At 41.8% G+C, this 18,541-nt stretch overlaps 1 protein-coding gene across 3 annotated transcripts in view; it reads left to right on the top strand.

Moving 5' to 3' along the window:
* AGO3 (argonaute 3, RISC catalytic component) overlaps positions 1-18,541 on the top strand; it is a 125,143-nt gene that overhangs the window by 77,060 nt on the left and 29,542 nt on the right. For all 3 annotated transcript variants that reach the window (XM_025383325.1, XM_025383331.1, XM_025383335.1), the window contains 5 exons: positions 513-600; positions 723-870; positions 1,297-1,416; positions 5,869-5,991; positions 6,154-6,287. In XM_025383325.1, coding sequence (XP_025239110.1) covers positions 513-600; positions 723-870; positions 1,297-1,416; positions 5,869-5,991; positions 6,154-6,287 — 613 coding nt within the window. The remainder of the gene's footprint in view (positions 1-512; positions 601-722; positions 871-1,296; positions 1,417-5,868; positions 5,992-6,153; positions 6,288-18,541) is intronic.

The raw sequence follows: 18,541 nt of genomic DNA on the forward strand, positions 1-18,541 counted from the left end.
AAAAATGCCTGGTATTTTTTTCTCCTGCTTTATAAATCTTTAAAGGGCTTCTTTCTTGAGCTTTATGAAATTCTGATCTTTAATCAGTATGTGATGACTGGGCTAGGTAAATATCACATAATTTGAAATTATGGAATACCTTGAGAATTATTGGAATTCCTCTTTCATTCCACCTTCCCTCTCCCAGCATAAATACCTGAATTTATTGTAAACAGTGATTTTTATTAATGGAAGATTTTGGCCCTTGATCTATGGGCTTTGCAAATTTTACGATTTTATTTTTTAATGTATAGGCTTGATGGGGTAAGGAAAAATTTTGCCATTAGGTCTGTCATGATTGTGACCATTATTAGCAATGTTATATGTAAAATCTGGTGTTTATATCGTATTGCCTGTATCACAGAATTTTTTGTCTGTTCAGAATTGAGTTTTTATAGTATGAACAGGCTTTATAAGTATAAATATTTTACATGTGACAGTTCTGTAACCTCCATTTTTCTTGTTGGGAACAGGTTTGAAGGTTGAAGTGACTCATTGTGGAACAATGAGACGGAAATACCGTGTTTGTAATGTAACAAGGAGGCCTGCCAGTCATCAAACGTAAGAAAAGTTTGTCAGAGCAGCGATGGTGTGAGGCAGCTTGCCCTAGTTAGTGGGGTTGGGAGTTTTTCTGACTCTTACTGGGAAATAATTGTTCATGTGTACTTTTTTTTTTCCCTCAGCTTTCCTTTACAGTTAGAAAATGGCCAAACTGTGGAGAGAACAGTAGCGCAGTATTTCAGAGAAAAGTATACTCTTCAGCTGAAGTACCCGCACCTTCCCTGCCTGCAAGTCGGGCAGGAGCAGAAACACACCTACCTGCCGCTAGAAGTAATGCCTTCCCACTGCTAATTCATACCCTGTTCATCATTCTTTTGGGGTCTTTTATGGCCGATAACTTACCTCATACAGAACATTTGTTTTGGAATATGAACTGTTTTTAAGTTTTAATTTATTCTAAATTTTCTGTAATGAAATAACACGAAACAAGTTCATCCATAGTCCTACAAGTCTAGTGTAACCACTGTTAACATTTTGATATACTATACTTCTTTCAGTCTTCCTCTGGTGTACATTTTACTTAATTATAATCATACTGTAGAGCCGTCTTGTTTACTACTTTTTTACTTAACATATTGAAAATAAGTGGTTTAATGAAGTTGATTTTGAATTTTTATTTTACATTTAATTGACACTAAGTAAAAGCTAAAAAAAAAAGATATATACATCTAGTACAAAACTTTTTTCCATTTGTAGGTCTGTAATATTGTGGCAGGGCAACGATGTATCAAGAAGCTAACAGACAATCAGACTTCCACTATGATCAAGGCAACAGCAAGATCTGCACCAGATAGACAAGAGGAAATTAGCAGATTGGTTAGTACTTAACCTTAGAAATGAGAATTTAAAACATATTAGGGCAAACTATAATACTAGAGAACCATGTCCTTATCAACCCATACCTTATTACCATTTCACGGACTGTCAGAATTAAAAGGGATCATGGAAGTAATCTAATGTTCTCGATACAAGCCTTGGTGGGCTATATGAGAAGGGTTAGGTCCTTCTCATTGAACACTGAGCTTTTTAAGTAGATCCAGGGAACAGATCCTCTCAGAAGAAATGTTTCAATTTAGTAAACTGGAACCTCCACCTAAAAGAGGTGGGAAATAGGAGGAAAAGTCAATTATGACTAGCAATACTAAAATTCTGTTTTTTGTTTTTTGTTTTTTTTTTCTTCAGAGACAAAGTCTTGCTCTGTCACCCCGGCTGTAGTGCAGTGGTGTGATCTCGGCTCACTGCAAGCTCCGCCGCCCGGGTTCACACCATTCTCCTGCCTCAGCCTCGCCAGCAGCTGGGACAACAGGCGCACACCCCCACGCCAGGCTAATTTTTTTGTATTTTTAGTAGAGATGGGGTTTTACCGTATTAGCCAGGATGGTGTTGATCTCCTGACCTCATGATCCGCCCGCCTCAGCCTCCCAAGGTGCTGGAATTACAGGCGTGAGCTACCGTGCCCAGCCAATACTAAAATTCTTAACACTCAGTCTAAGATTGCTTAGTCTCCAGTATCAGAGTGGCAGCTATACAGTCTGAATAAAGAAATGGCTGGGCTCAGTGGCTCACATCTGTAATCCCAGCAGTTTGGGAGGCCAAGGTAGGTGGATCACTTGAGGCCAGGAATTTGGGACCAGCCTGGGAAACATGGTGAAATGCCATCTCTACTAAAAACACAAAAATTAGTGGGGCATGGTGGCATGCATCTGTAATCCCAGCTAGTCAGGTGGCTGAGGCACGAGAATCACTTGAACCTGAGAGGCAGAGGCTGCAGTGAGCCGATCACACCACTGCACTCCAGCCTGGACAATGAAGTAAGACTCTGTCTCAAAAAAGAAAAGAAAAGAAAAGAAAAAGGTCAGGCGCGGTGGCTCAGGGCCTGTAATCCCAGCACTTTGGGAGACCGAGGGGGGAGCGGATCACCTGAGGTTAGGAGTTCAAGACCAGCCTGACCAACATGGAGAAACCCTGTGTCTACAAAAATACAAAATTAGCCAGACGTGGTGGCGCATGCCTGTAATCCCAGCTACTCAGGAGGCTGAGGCAGGAGAATCGCTTGAACCCGGGAGGCGGAGGTTGCAGTGAGCCGGGATTGCACCACTGCACTCCAGCCTGGGCAAAAAGAGCGAAACTCCATCTCAGAAAAGAAAGAGAGAAAGAGAAAGAAAGAAAAAAGAAAAAAAATAGAAGATAGTTTTAACCACGTAAGGTCTCTGTGCTGTCTCATTGTTCTAAATGAAGGGAAGGAAGGCGTTACCAATATCACTTTTTAAAACTCATAGAATAAGACAAAACTCAAGATAAAAGGGCATCTGAATCTTATCTGGCTGTTTTCTCGAATACCATTTTAACTGCCCAAAGAGAAAAAATCTGGAAATACGAATATTTCCCAAAACAACTTAATAGTACTTCCAAAAGCAATTTTAAAGATTATTGAAAATAGGGATGCAAAACTGGCTTTCTAATTTTTTTTTTTTTTTTTTTTGAGACGGAGTCTCGCTCTGTCACCCAGGCTGGAGTGCAGTGGCCGGATCTCAGCTCACTGCAAGCTCCGCCTCCCGGGTTTACGCCATTCTCCTGCCTCAGCCTCCCGAGTAGCTGGGACTACAGGTGCCCGCCACCTCGCCCGGCTAGTTTTTGTATTTTTTTAGTAGAGACGGGGTTTCACCGTGTTAGCCAGGATGGTCTCGATCTCCTGACCTCGTGATTCGCCCGTCTCGGCCTCCCAAAGTGCTGGGATTACAGGCTTGAGCCACCGCGCCCGGCCTCTAATTTATTTTTTAACCTTAGTAATTTCATCTTTGGCTAAAAACTGGTTCTTCTATTTGGTAAGCCAACTACAGAAAAAAATACCTTTTTTTCCTTATTGACTCTTCTGTAAAGAGTCAAAGAAAGTTATTACATGATATTTAATTAGGAAAATATAGGCTGGTTTTCATCCTGGATTTTTCTCTGATTCTCTAAGATTTTAAAAGCTTTCCCAAAATCTTCTGGAAACTAAGACCTCTTACTTTCTCTATAAAAGTCTCAATAATTCACTGTTCTAACTCATTTATTACAGCTCAGCTGTTCAGAAAGTATCATATGGTAGTTTAAAAAAATAAAACCGACTTTGGAGTCTAACAACCCTGGGTTCGAAGTCTAGCTTCTCCATTTACTTACTGTTACTGTTATCATATTATTATGTTTATTATTATATTTATAGTATCTGGAAAGATACAGGTTATAAAAGAACTGCTTTCATAGCTATAAAATACTTGTGAAAATGTATCATTAAGCATTTAGCACCAAGTACATCATGCAACAAGTCACAGTATATTAATTGTTATTGTATAGTCCTTGTTATTCACTGTAACCTCATTACAGGATACACTGAAGTACAGAAATGAATGGCAAATAAGCTTGAAAGAGATGCCCCATTGGTACCTAATTTAGAAAATGGGGCTTACATCTATAACCCATCACTTTGGGAGGCCAAGGCAGGACTATCAGTTGAGCCCAGGAGTTCAAGACCAGCCTGGGCAACATAGTGAGACCCCATCTCTAAAAAAAAATTTAATTATCCAGGTGTGTGACATGCACCTATAGTCCCAGCTACTCAGGAGATTGAGGTGGGAGGATCGCTTGAACCCCAGGAGGCTGAAGTTGCAGTGAGCTGTGATTGTGCCACTAGGTGACAGAGCCAGACCCTGTCTCAAAAAAAAAAAGAAAAGAAAAAATGAGCCAGGCGCGGTGGCTCAAGCCTGTAATCCCAGCACTTTGGGAGGCCGAGACAGGCGGATCACGAGGTCAGGAGATTGAGCCCATCCTGGCTAACACAGTGAAACCCCGTCTCTACAAAAAAAGGTGGCGAGCGTCTGTAGTCCCAGCTACTCGGGAGGCTGAGGCAGGAGAATGGCGTAAACCCGGGAGGCGGAGCTTGCAGTGAGCTGAGATCCGGCCACTGCACTCCAGCCTGGGTGACAGAGCGAGACTCCGTCTCAAAAAAAAAAAAGAAAAGAAAATGATTTTTCCTGTTTATTGTGGAGAGATTCTGTGTAGCATGCTTTAAGCATGAATTTCAGTGAGATCCAACACTGAATTACATTAAGTTCCTTCTCTTTGGTTATATGTATGGGAATATATAACAATTATAACCTGTGACTCCTACTGGCTTTCTTATCTGTCTTAAGTGTATTCCATTAAATAAATTGTGTATTATGGCACTGAAAATAGTCAAGTAATTATATATAAATTATAAATCAAATAATTTTAAAAAGCCTTAAGATTTTTAATACTTCCTATCAAACTCTACACAAAATAAATTTTAATAGAATGTATCCAGATCTCCTATAGTCAAAGGTTCTTAACCTCTTTTTAGGTGAGATATTTCTTTCTCCATCCAAAAGCATATTAGGTTCAATCATACAAACTTACTGTTTTCAGCTGGGTAGTACATAGTGGTGCATGCCTAGGTTCCCAGCTATCTAGGAGGCTGAGAGAGGAAGATGGCTTGAGCCCAGGAGTTCGAGGCCAGCCTGAATAATATAGCAAGACTCCATCTCTTTGAAAAAAAAAAGTTTTATTATCATTTTCATGGATTTTTTGTTTTTCTTTTGAGACGGGTTCTTGCTCTGACCCCCAGGCTGGAGTACTGTGGTGCAATCACAGCCCACTGCAACCTTGAGCTCCCAGGCTCAAGCAATTCTCTCACCTCAGCCTCCCAAATAGCTGGGACCACAGGCACGTGGCACCCCATCTGGCTAATTCTTTTTAATTTTTTGTAGAGATGAGGTCTTACTTTGTTGTCCAGGTTGGTCTTGAGCTCCTGAGCTCAAGCAATTCTCCCACCTCAGCCTCCCAAAGTGCTGGGATTACAGATGTGAGCCACCAGGCCCAGCCTAATTTTTTAATTTTTTGTAGAGACAGGGTCTCACTATGTTGCCCAGGCTGATTTCAAGCTCCTGGGCTCGAGCAGTCCTCCAACTTGGCCTCCAAAAATGCTGAGATCACAGGCATGGACTACCATGCCAGGCCAAAATATATTATTCAACCTAATGCATACATTTAAATTTTGTATAAATTACCAGGAGGTCACAGAATTTCTACAGTCCATTCATGACCCATGGTCCCCAGGTTAAGATTTGCTATTCTGTAGTTAGAGCACCATTGGTTAGACCTGTTGGAAAACATATTATTTACACAGTGAAGAAAAAAAAGAGGGTTCTAATGCAGTAAAGTAGGGGATTTGGAGGAATTTCGAGAGTAACTACAAACTTTTTCTATTTTTAGGTAAGAAGTGCAAATTATGAAACGGATCCATTTGTTCAGGAGTTTCAATTTAAAGTTCGGGATGAAATGGCTCATGTAACTGGACGCGTACTTCCAGCACCTATGCTCCAGTATGGAGGACGGGTAAAGCCTCTTGTTAATGTTTTAATCTTACACATACAGTCTGTAAGTATGGAGAGAAAGGCATATCAGAAATATTTCGGTTCAGCGATTTGAAATTTTTACTTTCTGTTTATTGAAAATTTTTGTTCTTTTTCACCATGTTATTTTTTTCTCCTCACATAGAATCGGACAGTAGCAACACCAAGCCATGGAGTATGGGATATGCGAGGGAAGCAATTCCACACAGGAGTTGAAATCAAAATGTGGGCTATTGCTTGTTTTGCCACACAGAGGCAGTGCAGAGAAGAAATATTGAAGTAAGGCATGTCATTACCTTGGCTTTGGGACTTTTTTGTGTTTAGACTTTAAATTACTCATCTAATGTTCTAACAAATTTTGCCTTAATATGAAGTATATGTAATCACTGAAACTTTTTTTTTTTTTGAGACGAAGTCTCACTCTGTTGCCCAGGCTGAAGTGCAGTGGCACGATCCCAGCTCACTGCAACCTCTACCTCCCAGGCTGAAGCGATTCTCCTGCCTCAGCCTCCCGAGTAGCTGGGATTACAGGTGTGTGCCACCATGCCCAGCTAATTTTGTATTTTTAGTAGAGATGGGGGTTCACCTTGTTAGCCAGGCTGGTCTCAAACTCCTGACCTCAGGTGATCTGCCTGCCTTGGCTTCCCAAGGTGCTGGGATTACAGGCGTAAGCCACTGCGCCCAGCCTAGTCACTGAACCTTTAAAAATGTTTCTTCTTGGCCGGGCATAGTGGCTCACGCCTATAATCCCAGCACTTTGGGAGGCCAAGGCAGGTGGATCACAAGGTCAGGAGATTGAGACCATTCTGGCTAATACGGTGAAAGCCCATCTCTACTAAAAATACAAAAAATTAGCCGGGCGTGGTGGCGGGCACCTGTAGTCCCAGCAACTCGGGAGGCTGAGGTAGGAGAATGGCGTGAACCCCGGAGGTGGAGCTTGCCGTGAGCCGAGATTGTGCCACTGCACTCCAGCCTGGGCAACAGAGCAAGACTCCATCTTTAAAAAAAAAAAAAAAGTTTCTTCTCAATAGTTTGGTGAAAAATTTGTTAGTCATAGTAAATTCCTTGATTCATTCTACTAGACATCCTTATAGACTACTGTGAATGGACAAAACGCAAGCTCAAACCATGTTTTATCTCTGCTCTCACATCACAACAATCAACACAGAAGACTCTTGTGACTAAATGTGGGGAGGGTTTCCAGACACACCAAGCAAACAATCAGTTCTGCAGTGGATACCAGCTGGGTGTCCTCCAATTCAGTCATTACACTGTCTTCCTGGAGATAGCATCGGATTCCACAGATTCAAGGTTCAGTCCCACAAGGCTGCACTCTGCTTCAGATGCCAGTAGCAAGTCCAGGCTTCTGGTCATGAGTTCCCATGACCCCCTCTTCAAGGTAGATTCATCTGATAGAGCAGCTCACAGAACTAAGGAAACACTTATGTTTACTGTTTTATTATAAAAGATATTACAAAGGATGCAGTAAAGATATGCATAGAGCGAGGTATGGGGAGGGAGAGTGGAGCTTCCATGCCATCCCTGGGCACACCACCCTCCAGGAACCTTTGTGCATTCAGCTGGCCAGAAGCTCTCCAAACCCCGTCCTTTTGGGTTTTTATGAATGCTTCATTACATAGGCCTCAATGATTAAACTGTTAACCATTAGTTATCAACTTAACTTTTGTCCCCTTTTACCTCCTTGGAGGTTGGGGGTGTGGGGCTGAAAGTCCCAACCCTCTAATCCTGCCTTGCCTTTCTGGTGACCAGACCCCATCCTAAAGCTACCTATAAGGCTACCAGCCATTAGTCAATCAGTATCATACAAAAAGATAACACTGAGGAGTTTCTAAGGATTTTAGGAGTTGTCTGCTAGGAAATGGGAATGGCCAACAAATGTATATTTCACAATATCACAACTGCTTTTTGTAGGCTAGTAGCAACATCATTGTCTTTCAATGACAGTTTAGGTATACTTCCCAGATTTGCCACTACCTGGATTTATTACTGTGGATAATTTATTAATCTCATTATTGTTCAATGTTCACCTTTGTAAAATAGAGCTAATCATATCTTCTGTTAAAATAAAAACTTCAGACGAATTAAATTTAACAGAGTTTATAATTGAACAAAGAATGTTTTTCTAATCAGGCAGCTCCTGGAACAAGAATAGGTTCAGAGAGACTTCCAGCAGCCGCATGGCTGAAGAAGATTTATGGACAGAAAAAGGAAAGTGGCATACAGAATATGGAAATGAAGTACAGAAACAGATGGATTGGTTACAGCTTGGCATTTGCCTTATTTGAAGATGGTTTGAACAGTTAGCTGTAATTGATTGGCTGAAACTCATTGTTTGCTACACAAGTAGCTTATATCCTATTTACCCATCCAGTTAGGTTACAGTTTTTTGTTTTTGTTTTGAGACAGAGTCTTGCTCTGTCACCTAGGCTGGAGTGCAGTGGCATGATCTCAGCTCACTGCAACCCCCACCTCTCAGGTTCAAGCGATTTTCCTGCCTCAGCCTCTGGAGTAGCTGGGACTACAGGCCCGCACTACTACGCCCAGCTAATTTTTGTATTTTTAGTAGAGATGGAGTTTCACTGTGTTGGCCAGGCTGGTCTCAAACTCCTGACCTGAGGTGATCTGCCTGCCTCGGCCTCCCAAAGTGCCGGGATTACAGGCGTGAGCCACTGCACCTGGCCTAGGTTACAGTTTACTATGTTCAGAGAAACCTCTAGGCTGAACTTAAAAGATGTAAGGAGGTAGCTTTAAGCAAAACTTAACAGTTATCCCCTTTGATCTACCCCCCAAATTTGTGTGTGTGTGTGTGTGTGTGTGTTTTTTAATGGATTGGCATTCATGTCACTCTGTCACCATCATAAATTTACTTATTTGGTCTCAAATCCCACTGGGAAATAGCAGAACAATGGATTTTGTAAAATGGGACCAAGGACTTCAAGTTACTTTTTCCTAAGGGTAAGAGTAGAGGGGACCTCCTTGTGCTGAAATTTCCTGTTTTCAGGAGAAAAACAAAACCTGGTCTATTTTAGGATCTATTTCTTCAGTGTTTCAGTGTAATTGTCTCACATTTAGCATGAGTGACTCCATTTTGGTTTGGTGTGGTCTGTTGGAGCCTTGTGCATAAGCTTAGTCCAAAACAATGACCTCCTATAATTTTGTTTAAAAATTCCTCCCTTTTGGTTAGGTCCTCACTTAGGTAAGAGTGTGACCAAAACTTAGGACCTTAGCACCACTCTCAATTACCGAGATTTTGGGTTTCTGGTCTCAGTACGTCATTCATAAGTATGGCGTCCTCATGCTTACGCATTTCTTTGAGTTTTTGTTCCAATTCAAGAGAGACCATTTGACATTCTGCAGATGGCCATATGCAAACACTTAAAACTTTTGAGAGAGTATAGTATCCCGGGGAGACTACTCTTACGACTATCAGGAGAATAACCCCAAGAGTTTGGAGTATGCTCCTTAGCCAAGGTCCCCATGAACCAAGCCACCTAAAATCAAATAGATCAAAGAATAAGCTAGAATAAGAGTCTACTTGTTTCAACCAAGCAGCCTGTTTGTTAATCCTCTACAACTGAATCTCTGTAATAGCCAATGTATTCCTCCATGTTCAATAAGAAGTATCAGCAACTGCACAGATATTTCTGTTTAGCCAGTAACTAATCTAGAGCAGTTCTATTATCTAGCACAACTTTAGCAAGAGAATTTAAAGTCTTTTGTGTAACCATAGTCTTTGTAGTAGAATCTGCTAAAGAGCCTATAAATTTCTAATAGGCTGGAAAATTTAGAGGGATAAATTTCTAATCATTGCCTCGTTAACTCCAAACCATAGGCTAGGCACGGCAGCTGACACCTGTAATCTGTAATCACTTTGGGAGACTGAGGTAGGCAGATTGCTTAAGCTCAGGAGTTCAAGCCTAGGTAACATGGCAAAACCCTGTCTCTACTGAAAATTCAAAACTCATCTGAGCGCAGTGGTGCACGCCTGTGGTCCCAGCTATTCAGGAGGCTGAAGTGGGAGGATTGCTTGAGCCCAGGAGGCAGAGGTTGCAGTGAGCTGAGATCATGCCACTGCATCCCAGCCTGGGCAGCAGAGCCAGACCCTGTCTCCAAAAAGAAAAAGACACACCATAGAAAAATAAATGAACAAATATGCCCATCCAGAAGAGAGAAGGCCTCCTGGCAATATTCTCTTTAACCTGTATTGACAATGTTCTCTGGTTTTTTTTTTCTTTTTTCTTTTTTTTTTTTTTTTTGGAGATGGAGTCTTGCTCGGTCACCCAGGCTGGAGTGCAGTGGCTTGATCTCGGCTCACTGCAATCTCTGCTTCCTGGGATCACTCGATTCTCCTGCCTCAGCCTCCCAAGTAGCATAGGCATGTACCACCACACCCGGCTAAATTTTCGTATTTTTAGTAGAGTGGGGTTTCACCACTAACGTTAGCCAGGATGGTCTCCATCTCCTGACCTCGTGATCTGCCTGCCTTGGCGTCCCAAACTGCTGAGATTACAGGCATGAGCCACCACACATGACTGACAATTTTCTCTTTAAACTATGGTGTAGCTTAAGAGGAGTTGGCCAGTGCTCTGTTTCTGACTGATTATGAAGCAACAAAGGTACCATTAAAATTTCTCACCCACATTGGCCCTTCATCTTCCCTCTATCAAGGCGTAAAGTTCTCTGTGGGTGAGGGGTTTTTTTGAGACTGAGTCTTGCTCTGTTGCCAGGCTATGATCTCGGCTCACTGCATCCTCCACCTCCCGGGTTCAAGTGATTCCCCTGCCTCAGCCTCTCGAGTAGCTGGGATTACAGGCATGTGCCACCATGCCTGGCTAATTTTTTGTATTTTAGTAGAGACGGGGTTTCACCTTGGCCAGGATGGGCTCGATCTCCTGACCTCATGATCCACCCGCCTTGGCTTCCCAAAGTGCTGGGATTACAGGCATGAGCCACCGCACCCAGCCAGTATGAGGTTTTTTTTATCCTTCACAAATAAAAGTATACCCTATGAGTATATACAAGAGACCCCTTTTTCAGTTCAGTTGTTCATAACAGGCATGAACTTGGAAAAAATTGAGAGCTAAAAGCCTCATGATAGCAGAGAAGTCTTGATGCACGATCTTGGGAAATCTGTCCACATCTAGGAGGCCATCTGCTTCTCGGGAGAAACTTCCTTCGTTAGCTTTACCTTAAGTTCTCCCTCATGGGTGTATGGTTCCAAGAGTCTGGGTGGGCCTTTCTAAGCTGTGAGATTACAAACCCAAGCTTCAAGGTCCTGAAGTTTTGCTGCAGTGTGGGTGACAAGGGGAGTCTTTCTCTGATGTGTTTCCAAAAGATCCAGCCTCTCAATTCTAGATCATGAAGGGTTTGCTTGTCCTCAGTCAGTGGTCTGTGAAAAGCTTTCTTTACCTGCTGAAAGTACACTTTGGCATAATGCATTAAAGCCTTGCAGCATTTAGTCATGTTAAAGTTTAGAAGCAGAAGATACAGGAGGTTCTATTATTAGGAGCATAAGCCTTCCAGTGACTATTTCATAAGGGGTCAACTTTTGTTTTTCACTGGAAGTGGATCTGATCGTCATCAATCTGAAACATCTTTGACCAAGGCAATCCAGATTATTCAGTTAGTTTTGCCTAATGCTCTTGTATTAAGTAATACCTTATTTAACTGTTTTATAGCTAGTCCAGTGAGGCAAGTACCTCTATCACTGGAGATTTCTTCAGCAATGTCCTGTGAGAGAAACACATTTCCTAATAACCTTTTAGCTACTGTTATAGCATCAGCCCACTTGTATGAGAAAGCTTCTGTACAACCAGAAAATATGCACTGAAAATCACAATTGAATGAAATCCCTCTGTAAAATGTTCAGATGTATCAGAAAGGTACCTGAAGTTTAGGTTGTCTTCTCAAGATTATGGGTTCAACAAACTATACATTGGTCATAAACCATTTTAGCAATTTAGAACAGTCACAACACCAATGTGTGTGTGTGTGTGTGTGTGTGTATGGTTTTGTTTGTTTGTTTGTTTTGAGACATAGTCTCACTCTGTCACCCAGGCTAGAGTGCAATGGCGCGATCTCGGCTCACTGCAACCTCCGCCTCCCGGGTTCAAGCAATTCTTGTGCCTCAGCCTCCCAAGTAGCTGGGATTACAGGCACCTGCCACCACGCCCAGCTAATTTTTTGTATTTTTTAAGTAGAGACAGGCTTTCACCGTGTGGGCCCAGGTGGTCTAAAACTCCTGACCTCAGGTGATCAGCCCACCTTGGCCTCCCAAAGTGCTGGAATTAACAGGTGTGAGCCATCATGCCCAGCCAATATATACATTTTATCTCTTCCTTGATGAATCATGGAATACAGCTTCTAGTAATGGAAGTTTTAAGGACTCACGAAGGAGCAGGCAGCCATCCAGTCTCTTCATGAGTCCATGCTTAACACTGGAATTGTATCCTCTTACATAGCAATTTTCTTTCTCCAGTGGAGGTGCACAGCACTGTTTATTAGATGGGTTATCATAGGTAATTTGACCTGAACCATGGAGTTCATTCAAATTATGTATCTTAACAGTTTCAGTACTGACTGAGTTAGCATGAAAATCTAGCCAAGTATTTTCTTGGTATTCATTTAATTCTTGTGCTGCTTGGGTTAGCAGCTTTATATATCACTCAGTCTCTTCAATATGGTTCTGGTAATTCTTAGTTCAAATGATATGATCCTAAAGTTACCAGAAGCCTATCTTCAAGAGTGCTTATCAAGGTCCATTTCATCTTTTCCATGAACCTCCTTGAAGACAAAATAGGATTTTACTTGCTTGTGAAGTTATTTTTAATAACTGCCATACATTTATTTATTTATTTATTTATTTATTGAGACGGAGTCTCACTCTGTCACTCAGGCTAGAGTGCAGTGGCGCGATCTCGGCTCACTGCAACCTCTTCCTCCCTGGTTCAAACGATTCTCCTGCCTCACACTCCTGAGTAGCTGAGACTACAGGCGCACACCACCATGCCTGGCTAATTTTTTTGTATTTTTAGTAGAGATGGAGTTTCATCTTCTTGGCCAGGCTGGTCTCGAACTCCTGACCTCAAATGATCTACCAATGTTGGCCTCCCAAAGTGCTGGGATTACAGGGGTGGACCACTGCACCCAGCCTGCCATTATTTTATTTATTTATTTATTTATTTATTTATTTATTTATTTATTTATTTTGAGATGGAGTCTCATTCTGTCGCCCAGGCTGGAATGCAGTGGCACAAACTCGGCTCACTACAACCTCTGCCTCCCAGGGTCGAGCAATTATCCTGCCTCAGCCTCTCGAGTAGCTGGTATTACAGGTGTAAGCCACCATGCCTGGCTAATTTTTTGTAGTTTTGGTCGAGCCAGAGTTTCATCATGTTGGCCAGGCTGGTCTCAAACTCCTGACCTTATGGTCCGCCCACCTCGGCCTCCCAAAATGCTAGGATTACAAGTGTGAGCCACTGCGCCCAGCTGCCATTACTTTGAATAGCAGAAACCGCAATTACTTTTGCAACAGCCTAATATTAGAAACTGCGTTAGAGTTGTGGTGGCTCAAGCCTGTAGTCCTAGCACTTTGGGAGGCCGAGACGGGTGGATCATGAGGTTAGGAGATCGAGACCATCCTGGCTAACGCGGTGAAACCCCGTCTCTACTAAAGATACAAAAAACTAGCCGGGCGAGGTGGCGGGCACCTGTAGTCCCAGCTACTCGGGAGGCTGAAGCAGGAGAATGGTGTGAACCCGGGAGGCGGAGCTTGCAGTGAGCTGAGATCCGGCCACTGCACTCCAGCCTGGGCGACAGAGCGAGACTCTGTCTCAAAAAAAAAAAAAAAGGAAACTGTGTTAGAATTAAGCAATTAACTGTGGAAATGACTTTAAATGGTCATAAAGACACAATTGACAAGGAAATTTGGTTGTTTATGTAGCCTATAATAATTTAACATAACCATAATTTTGTCTGATAACATATACTGAGATATATGAGAATTTTCATAATCGTATACAATTTTGGAATATATATTAATATTTATAAAAATATAACTCGAAGTTTAAACATCACTTCTTATTTGACACTGTTTCTCATGTAATTTTATGTGTAAAATAGCCTGTTTATTATCTCTCTTGACTGTTGCCTAGGCATAGCTGTAAGGTAGAATACTCAGTTCTTCCAAAATTAAGGATCCCATTTTTTGCCTTGAATCTTGGTGGGTGGATCACCTGAGGTCAGGAGTTCGAGACCAGCCTGGCCAACATGGTGAAACCCCATCTCTACCAAAAATACAAAAATTATCTGAGCATGGTGGCGGGTGCCTGTAATCTCAGCTACTTGAGAGTCAGAGGCAGGAGAATTGCTGGATCCCAGGAGGTGGAGGTTGCAGTGAGCCGAGATCGCTCCATTGCACTCCATCCCAGGTGACAACAGCAAGGCTCCATCTCAAAAAAAAAAAAAAGAGAGAGAAAGAAAGAAAAGTCATAGACATAGGGCACAAAAATCTCTGTGAATTTACAAAAGCCAAAGTTCACACCTTCTTATTTGCCATTAACTGCCAGTTTCTGCCTGACTCAGTTAAACATCCAAGGCCTCTCACTGAATCCAAGTCAGTTAATTATCAGATCCAGTCTGATTCTGGACCTGGTCCAGTTTCTGTGATGACTTCTGAACCCATTTCAGATTTTAAAATTTGCTCAAACAAATTCAGATAGCTCAAAACACAAATCGATGGAGCTTCAGAATCTGAGTGCTTACCCACAATCCCCAGTTGCTGCAAGAGAGGAATAGACACGGTGAGTCTGACTGGTACCATGCTTTGTCACTCAGTGCTTCTGGGGATTGCTAGAAACTCTACTTCGGATCCCACTTCTGATACCATCTGTTAAAAGAAAAACTAGACAAATTAAATTTAACAGAGTTTAATTGAGGAAACAATGATTCACAAATCAGGCAGCCCTTAGAACCAGAATAGGTTCAAAGAGACTCTGGCACCACCATATGGTTGAAGACTTATGGACAAAAAAAGGAAAGTGATGTACAGAAAATGAAAGTGAGGTACAGAAACAGCTGGATTGCTTACATCTTGATATTTGCCTTATTTGAACATGATTTGAACAGTTGGTTGCCTTTGATTGGCTAAAACTCAGCAATTGGTGCAAGAATAGGTTACAGCTTGTTTACACATGCAGATGACCATTCACTATGTACAGAGAAATCTTTAGGCCAAACTTTAAAAATGTAATGAGACAGCTTTAGGTGAAATTTAATGTGACACTACCTACCAGGTGAGGATTAACTAAGATCCTTATTTTTCTGTTGAGGATCTTGAAGGAGTGGTTAAACTCCTTGTTTCTGTTTCCTTACTTTCCAAGATGTGGCTTTCATCTCCACCACTTTTTCTGTCTTCTTCAGATTCTGTCCTTCAGCTTCAAAGTGCTCAAAAATCTTCTGTTCAATTTTTTTTAATCAGCAATTTTCATATTACCTAACTTAATCTCTTAGGCTTCTAGACCTCCATTCTCGCTCCTCCCTTGAATCAGTGCTCTGCTAAAACTGGTTCCTGGAAGATTTCCTGTATCTTTATGCTTATCAGTTCCAATGGTCTCTTCTTAGCCATTATTTTTCTCAAAATTTGACCCCACCCCCCCTTTTTTTTTTTTTTTTGAGATGGGGTCTCACTCTGTTGCCCAGGCTGGAGTGCAGTGATACAGTCACAACTCACTGCAGCCTTAACTTCCCAGGCTCAAACGATCCTCCCACCTGAGCTTCCTAAGCATCTGGGACTACAGGCATACGCCACCATGCCCAGCTGATTTTGTTTTTTTTGTATACATAGGATCTCACTATGTTGCCTAGACTGGTCTCGAACTCCTGGACTCAAGCAGTCCTCGGGATTACAGGCGTGAGCCACCGCACCCTGCCAACCTTCTTGACATCCTCCTCTCTTACCTTCTGGTTCTTTAGTTTACATTTTCTGACTTCTTTTCCTTTTCATTAGCTATCTCCTCTCCTTTGGGATTCTCACACAGTCTCAGGGCTTCTGCTGTCACCCTTGTTTAAGAAATTTGGCTGTCATGAAAGAACACCAACTCCACTTGTGACTAAACCTACTCTGAAACATTTAGGCTTCTCTTTGACTAAGAGTAACATTCAAAATCAGTATGACATTTATTTATTTATTTTATTGAGACAGAGTCTCACTTTCTCACCCAGGCTGGAGTGCAGTGGCATGATCTCAGCTCACTGCAACCTCCACCTCCTGGGTTCAAGCGTAAAATCAGTATGACATTTAATATCTTTCACCAGTCTCCTAAGTCCTTTATCATTACTCCATTTTCACATATTCTGGACAAAGAAACTGAAGCACTATATTCCTTCTATCTCCCTGGCCTTTTTTTCCTGTTTCCACTCATGCAGCCCTTTACTGAGAATGCCTCCTTCCTCTCTCTACCCGTCAGTATCCTCTCCGTTTGTCAGTTTTTGTGCAAAATACAATTGTATTATAATGATTTTATAAATGTATCACCTCTGGAATCTAATTTTCTTGAAGAAATGATCCTTGTCTAATTTAAACCTCTACTTATATAAAGTATGCCAATAACGAAACATTCTTGAGTGATACAGAGACCAGTTTACCTCAGGCCATTTCAGAATTTGCCTTGCCTTCTTCATGGCAAGAAGAAATTAGAATGTGAGAAATAAAATTTTTTTCTATTTAATTCTGTTCATCCCTTTTTATTAATCCCAAATCTCTAAATGGATGCTTTAATGATCACATAATATATTTTTTTCCTCCAGAGTTTTTATCCCCCTGCTTTCAAGTGAAATGTCACAAGATGGCTTATTACAATGCTATGATTATTTGACCTTGAAAGGCAAAAAAAAAAAAAAAATTTCCAATGTTTTTCAAACTTGAACTTTTTTTTTTCACTTTATATTTGTTATTCACAGCTTGAATAGATGTCTCAGAATCATGGGTTTGTGGCTTTTGTTCAGGCTGAGTGAAAATACTCAATTTCGTACTTCTTTAATTAAGCACCAATAAGGAATAAGAGAAGGGAATTTCTACAAACTCCATCTCTGTCCTGAAGGAATCAGTGTTTTGAGCAAAGATCACTCAGATTCTTGACTTAGGACCTCAGTTGTTTTAAAAACAAGTGAAGCAGTTGTTGCTCATTATTGCTTATTTATACTGAATTCAAAATTTTCTATAAATATCAAATGGGTGGCCAGGAGCAGGGGCTCATCCCTGTCATCCCCAGCACTTTGGGGGGCCAAGATGGGTGGATTGCCTGAGGTCAGGAGTTCAAGACCAGCCTGACCAACATGGTGAAACCCCATCTCTACTAAAAATACAAAAATTAGCCAGGCGTGGTGGCACATGCCTATAATCCCAGCTACTTGGGAAGCTCAGGTGGGAGGATCTTTTGAGCCTGGGAAGTTGAGGCTGCAGTGAGTTGTGATTGTATCACTGCACTCCAGCCTGAGCAACACAGTGAGACCCTATCTCAAAAAAAAAAAGAATTGGTTTTGGGGGGTTTTCAGTGTAAATGAAAGTACATTAAAATGCTGCCTGCCTCATCTGTTTGTTTCGAGACAGAGTCTTGCTCTGTCACCTAGGCTGGAATGCAGTGGCACAATCTTGGCTAACTGCAACCTCCACTTCCCAGATTCAAGTGATTGTCCTGCCTCAGCCTCCCAAGTAGCTGGGACTACAGGTGCCTGCTACAACACCAGACTAGTTTTGTATTTTTAGTAGACATGGGTTTTCAACATGTTGGCCAAGCTGGTCTCAAACTCCTGACCTCAAGTCATCCTCCTGCCTCGGCCTCCCAAATTGCTGGGACTATAGGTGTGAGGTACCACACCCGGCCTCATCTGTTTTTAAATTTTGTTTTTATATATATATATATATATATATATATATATATATTTTTTTTTTTTTTTTTTTTTTTTTTTGAGACAGAGTCTCACGCTGTGTCACCCAGGCTGGAGTGCAGTGGCGCGATCTCGGCTCACTGCAAGCTCCGCCTCTCAGGTTCACGCCATTCTCCTGCCTCAGCCTCCGAGTAGCTGGGACTACAGGCACCCGCCACCACGCCCGGCTAGTTTTTTGTATTTTTAGTAGAGACGGGGTTTCACCATGTTAGCCAGGATGGTCTCGATCTCCTGACCTCGTGATCCACCCGCCTCGGCCTCCCAAAGTGCTGGGATTACAGGCTTGAGCCACCGCGCCCGGCCTGTTTTTATATTTTTAAAAATGTCCTCTGAGGGCATAATCTTTTCTGCTATCCTAGTGTGAGATGGGTAATACTATAGAAATTCTGGCTCTACCATAATCATTTGAGCTTTGGCCAAATATGTCATATCTATGAAACTGTTTTCTGACCTGTAAAACAGGAATAATACTTGCCCTGCCTCTTTCTTATGAATCTTGTGAGATCAAATTAGAAAATATACAATACCAAAAATGTATCAAGCTTTTACCATGGTCTTGGGTGGTG

Source organism: Theropithecus gelada, chromosome 1, assembly GCF_003255815.1.
Source record: "Theropithecus gelada isolate Dixy chromosome 1, Tgel_1.0, whole genome shotgun sequence".
Classification (NCBI taxonomy): domain Eukaryota; kingdom Metazoa; phylum Chordata; class Mammalia; order Primates; family Cercopithecidae; genus Theropithecus; species Theropithecus gelada.